The sequence below is a fragment of the Stegodyphus dumicola genome, chromosome 10 (assembly GCF_044657685.1).
Source record: "Stegodyphus dumicola isolate Sdum_Otavi_A_Nest chromosome 10, ASM4465768v1".
NCBI classification, from domain to species: domain Eukaryota; kingdom Metazoa; phylum Arthropoda; class Arachnida; order Araneae; family Eresidae; genus Stegodyphus; species Stegodyphus dumicola.
In genome coordinates this window covers 133,643,431-133,650,246 of record NC_140777.1, presented here as the reverse complement: position 1 = coordinate 133,650,246, position 6,816 = coordinate 133,643,431, and the positions used below count along the sequence as shown (strand labels likewise).

Below are 6,816 nucleotides of genomic sequence, written 5' to 3'. Positions count from 1 at the left end.
GCTGGATAAAATGTTGTAGTTCTACTTTTGACAATAATAAAAAATTTTCGGACTAGTCTGTAGCGATTGATACATCATAAACGTTATTTTTCTATCAATGACTAATGGCGTAACTATGAATGAATATTCAGCACAATCATGAATTAATCAGTGCATTTTACTGGAGATAAAGATCATATCCATTTATATTATATACCAAACAACACAAATGAAGCATATTTTTAATATAAGCGTTAAATTTCGAAGAAATTGAATGTGGACTTCTTTAGTAGTATATACAATATTTCAGACCATACTAGTCTTTCGTAGCGCATTGCGAGCATTATGGCTCAAACGACTTCAGCAGTCTATTGTTTAAATTCATCACTTGTGGATATTTTACTCATTAAATATTGTCTTTTATAAATTCTCCACTTAAAATAGTATTATGTTGACGAGTAAAGGCCCGTTTATATTAGCAAAACTCTGAGTTCAGGAAACTGGGATGGCTTTTTAATACGGTTGGTTTCATGTGCTTAAGAAATATTTCAGTTTTGAAATTTTGAATTTTACTGTCGTATAGGTTGTGTCGTTGTTTTATGTAATAAATGCATAGATACTTCTCGCTAATCATGCCATGAAGGGTCGACCGATATCTAAAAATTCGAGTACATTCAATAGAACATATATGCAGACTAAAGCCAGTTAACTTGTAACGTAAATCCGTGCAGTATAATAAGAATAACAGCTATCTTTCTGTGTTCACTTGTCTTTCTAAAAGATAGATTAATAAATAATAATTCAGTAATAAAAATAATCAAACTAATAATCTGGCAGCTTTGACAAACATCTGAAGTTTAGTGGTCTGCTGCTGACAGGAGTGTGGTGTACCGCTTATTTATGTAATATAAACACAATATTTTTGAGAGTCTTCGTGATACAAGCGTATATTATAATGTTTTTTGTATTGCTTCAGAAAGTTATAACCCTTCAATTATTTTGCTCCAGTTATACTGTGTAAAATGTATTTCTTTCTCGAATTTATTTAGTTGTGCCGGTGAATACCATGCAGTTTGCCGTATCAAAAATTATTTTGTTTTACTTTCCTTTGTGATTTTTAAACATTTTTATGGAATGTGAAAGATACTGGATTACTGTTTTTCAGTATTTTTGCTTCTTAGCGAATCTCATAAATGATCATATTGAGACTAAAAATTCTGCCTTGAAACACAGTGCTTAACTTGATAGAAATGTAGAAATTTTACATTATTTCGAAGGATGTAAGGAATTTATGAATATAAAACAGATTACATGAATTTGTAAATTAGCCTTGTTAATGTGCATTTTCGTTTATAATAAAATATGCTGTTGTGCTCATTGACCGTTTACCAGCATGAAACGTTAATAGTTGTTAAGTGAGTGGATGAAAAAGATACTATAGTTAGAATTGTAAGTATAGTGTTCACACTTGCTTTGAAACTTCATGATATGTGTATCATGTGTGTGGTATTTTCTTTAATGAACATGGAGGAAATTTTTGCATAAAATTTATTCCTCATTGACAAGTAACATACTCTTGATAATTATATCTTTTAGAAAAAAAAAAGCACCTGAATAATGGCTACAAAGCGCTCTCTTGATCAAGATCCTGAGTATGAAGCCATACCATCAGAGATACAAGAAAAGCGTATCAAATTGATGGAAGACAATGGTATGCAGGTTATTTAAATTTTTGAGTTAAACTTTGATTGTTATGAAATAAAACCTGTTTTCTAGCAACTACATTACCTTTCTAGATGTAGCAAAAACATGTATTTTTTTTAATAATCAAACTGTATTAATATAATATGATGATACATATTAAAATATGGGTAATATGTCTGTACATAAGTTTAAATGTTTCATTATTGATCCCTTTATGTATGTTCATTCAAGTATTATTGAAACTATAGAAACATTTTTTTAAATATATTTCTTATCTCTTATAATTATGGTATGAAACTATAAGGTTCTTATGATAATTAGCCATTTATTGTGATTTTGATCTTTAACTTCTGTATTCCTTACTAGAATGCAAATTTGCCTTTACTGTATTTAGCTGAGAATTTGGGATCTCAGGGAGAGCTTTTGGTACTCTCATAGCTCTGTTAGACTTTTGTCAGCTCCATCTAAAAGATGTTATCCCTGCTTTTGCAATCTGTCACAGTTGCTTTTAACTTTACAAGACAGTCAAATTAGTTGAACGAGCTTATGCTTTGTTTATTGCCTATATAGACTACTTTATCAACATTTAAATTTAAGTATCTTAGTGATTGCACTGCATCATCACAGTTAGTGATTTATTTGTAGCACAAGTCGTACCATTTTTGTTACAGTTTAATAAAAAGGTTTTTTAAACCTTTGAAAGTCTACTTCATACTATTTCAGACATAACGGTAACTCGCTACTTGTATAGTAGGGTTGTAGAACTTAAATTCAAGTATCGACTCAATTACAACCTTGCAAAAAAAAAAAAAAAAAAAAAAAAAAAAGTCCTTTATTTAGAATGTCTGTCAGTTTTGTGGTAAAAATATATATCTCTGAAGGATCTCTCTAATAAAATAAACTATTTAAATGTTCAAAATCTGAAGGAAAAAGTGTTATAAATTTCTGAAATGTGTATTTATTTAAAAGCTGAATTGACTACATGACGAGGTAATTTGTTTAAAAAAGGGCAGAATATCGGTGGAATTTAAATCTTACTTATGTTTCTTTTATGGTCAATTTTTTATAAAACATATGCCTAAATCAAATAATCTTTCATTATAAGTAAATGTGCATTTATAATTTGAACGAATTTTATTGAGAAATAAACACATTAGCAAAGCTACATTTAAAATTTTCAGAAGTGGTCCACTAATATACCAGAAGTGAGTGGATCACTTGGTCCTCTGGCTGTAATAACCATAAAGCAGAATGAATTGTGAAGAAAATTATTAAAATTTAAACATTGATCATTTTAACTCGGAATGAACACCTGTAATCAGAATGAACCCTGGTACCTAATCGGAATAACTTGAGAAATAATGACCCAAAAGTAGGCTTTCCATCAGAATTAATAAATTATTAATTTTATATCTTAAGAACAATGATATGGGAAATATTAAATATAAAATAAAATAGAAGTAGAATATTTTAATGCAAAATAAAAAAGGCTTTTCAGCAAAATAAAAGTGAAATGCCTATCCCTGAAGGAAAGCAATACAAATGAGCCTGAAAAATTCCTTTCTATGACTGCTTAAGGAAAGTATTTTTCTATTTTAAAAGTAACAGGAGTACTATTCCGTTTTGAGAACCGTAAAAAATTGCCAAATTATTGTTGATACCAGTGCTGCCAAAAATAATTGTGCCAACCTTAATGCAAGAAATAAAGTATAATAGTAAATAACTATCTAAAAATTATTGTTTTAATTTATATGAAAGATTAATTTCATATAATAGTTTTTTATTATTATAATTTATATTAAAAAAGCTAACCATAACTGAATGGAAGGATAAGAGTAAGTAACTATTTCAGATCATTATTATAATTTATATAAAGAAAAGGTTAAAAATAACTGAATGGATTCCTGCATTGCTACCAAGTTATAGCTAAAGCATAATTTCATCTCGTTGGTTGTTCAAACATAATTTTCTTTAATGAATGATGCCTTTTCTTTGAAAAAAATCTATTGTAGACTTTTTGTCATGAGCAATTCACAAATTGTTAAATCTATAAGATATCAAAAAAAGGATTTAAAAATTAAACTAGCATTTTAATGGCGTCTTAAGAAATGTAGAACTATCTAAACTGCGCAATTTGAAATCAGCATGTAAGCTAGATTTGGCGCTTTTGCGCATACATTTTCGCAGCAATTTTTTTCGATCCTCAAAACGGAATAGTATCGTAACAGGTTATTGAGAATATGCCTTTATCAAATAAAGTTGTTATCAACCCTGAAAATTAATTTCTGCCACATTTCGGCAAACAAAATATATCTAAAGGTCTTATTTCTTGGAATTTGATATTACATAGCTAGATCCCGGGTTCTTTCCATCTAACTGCTTAACATATATGCAGTATAGAATCAAAAACATCAAACTCCCTTTACAAAGTTTCAGCTGAAAATCTGCAACATGAACTAGTTTTGGCTGCACATATTTCTTAAAAAATTGCCTGCTGTGTTTGTTTGCCTGTGTGATAGAGGGTTTTAATTATTTAGCTGTTACGTTAGCATTCCAGTGTGTCTTTCAAACTCTTTATTTTGTTTATTATTATTACGGTCAAAAGTCATTGATTTGGACACCCATAATCCGGACCTCAAAGCTACAAACTTTCTGTGCATGTGTCATGTTGACGCATGCTCGTAAGACTTTTACGGCTGCGAATATGTATGTGCGCATGTGCGTAATACGTTTACGCTTGCGCGTTTAATGTATAACGGACGGTATAAGCTAAGCTAAAATTATCTAATTCAGTTAATGTTGCAGATTGCATTGTTCCTGAATCTTCGAATTGGATCCGGCTTATTATTTTTTGCAGACTGTTAGAGCAATTGTTTGATCTTTAGATTATGGTAACTTGGCGTTTTTTTTGCGAAAATTTGGCGACCAACTCTCCTACAGCAACCCTCTATTTTTTTTTTTCCTGCCGCCATTTTGTCTTCACGAAGTAAAGATATGTTTCTTTTCTTTTTATCTACTGAACACTTCTTCCAACAATCTACTAGCCGAATTACACTTATGCTAGAAATTTTATCTAACAAAACTGCTTAATCATGACAAATATTCACTGCAAAATTGGGATAAAGTGCACAATACCATACTCCTTACGCGTTTTTCAAAATAACACATACACATAAACCATGTACACACCGACTTATTTTTACTTAAAAAAACATTTCAGAATTACACAAAAATGGCCTTGCGCACACTCTTCACTATATCCATGTACACTGCTTTTTTCTCATAAATTAGAAAAATTTCACGAAAATACGTGACAATTTTCTCAATCTTTAAACCCGGTAAAAAGAACATATATGAAATTACCTGATCGCGAAAAAGTATATACCCTTTCCAAATATGAACATTTCCACATATAAAATAAATAAAATATCCAAAAACTTCTACCTCTAAATCATCTATTATATTATAAACGTCACCAATGAATTCATACCGCAAGCATTACAAATACTTAGTGTCAAATATTTAAATTATTTCCATGCACGTTTACTTCAACTAAAACGTATACCAAATTCCTACAAACATAAAATTCACAAAATAACTATCATTTAATTAAAATATCACTAAACCATGTACTCGTCGACTTATTTTTACTTAAAAAAAAATCCCAGAATTGCACAAAAATGGCATTGCACACACTCTTTACCATATTCATGTACACTGCTTTTTTCTCATAAATTAGAAAAATTTCACGAAAATGCATGACAATTTTTTGAATCTTAAAACCCGTTAAAAAGAACATATATGAAATTACCTAATAACGAAAAAGTATATACCCTTTCCAAATATGAACATTTCCACGTATAAAATAAATAAAATATCCAAAAACTTTTACCTCTAAATTATCTATTATATTATAAACGTCACCAACAAATTCATACTGCAAACATTAAATACTTAGTGTCAAATATTTAAATTATTTCCATGCACGTTTACTTCAACTAAAATGTATACCAAATTCCTACAAACATAAAATTCACAAAATAACTATCATTTAATTAAAATATAATTAAATTCAAAAACACTACTTAAAATATAAATAAGCACATACATTAAATTAATAAAAATTAGCTTACAATCCTAATTACTTTAAACTAAATCATTGCTAATAACAATTTTCCCAGTAATACCAAATTACTTTACTTCCACCTTACATTTAGAACAATGCATAAAAATAATATCCTCAAATAATTAAAATTACTAACTTACCTAATCTTCTTCAGAATCTTGATTACATGGTGGATACACTTTTATTATGGATTCAATAAAATTATTGAACGATTTTTTCTGCGAATTTTTCCTCCACACTTCCTCTGCTAAATAAAAAGCAAAATTCTCTTTATCACATCTAGAATTCACTTTAGACAGCGCCATACAATCCCAAAATTATTCAACCCTACTTCACACAACACACAATGAAGCTTAATACAAAATAATATACAGCCACAGATATTTTTCCAAATTCCCCCTTTTTCCGATTAAAGAACCGTAATTCGTCCATTAATATCACGATATATCCCATGATCTCTCATTTCCCTCACACAAAATAATGCGTAATCGGAACTGAGTACTGCTCACATTATTACCAAAGTCCCAGGTAGTAACCTTTATCGCCTCCAAAAAGTCGCCAAACTACCTGTTACCATATTCTAAAGATCAGCCAAGCAATTTTATAAAAGTAAGCTTGAACTTTTGATTATGTCAAATAAAATTTCCGATATATATTTACTAATATGTAAAGGATCTACAAAGCGAAAGTATGTTTCGAAGTCCATTAAACAAAATGTGGAATTGCTGAAAAAAATGGATAAAGGCATATCCTTCGTTTCTCAAACCATTCCGAAATCTGTTTATCAATTTAACGCTGCTCTGCGGCCCAGGGGGGGGGGGAAACGCCAAAATGCCGCGGCACGCAACGAATTGGAAGTTAATCTGTCAGCACTATCTTTATCTTCAGGGCAGATGTTTTTATTTTATTTCGCTTATAATTCCTTACTAAATGTAGTATTTCATCTCGATGTACTCCGTCTTTGATATGATTTAAATCAAATTCCTCGTCATTATAATTCGCTTCCG

At 29.9% G+C, this 6,816-nt stretch overlaps 1 protein-coding gene across 1 annotated transcript in view; it reads left to right on the top strand.

Annotated features, from left to right (window-relative positions):
• Positions 1-855: 855 nt before the first annotated feature.
• D12 (YEATS domain containing 2 homolog D12) overlaps positions 856-6,816 on the top strand; it is a 123,705-nt gene continuing 117,744 nt past the window's right edge. Inside the window, exons 1-2 of the mRNA XM_085825561.1 lie at positions 856-1,428; positions 1,576-1,690. Coding sequence (XP_085681687.1) covers positions 1,597-1,690 — 94 coding nt within the window. The 5' untranslated portion in view covers positions 856-1,428; positions 1,576-1,596. The remainder of the gene's footprint in view (positions 1,429-1,575; positions 1,691-6,816) is intronic.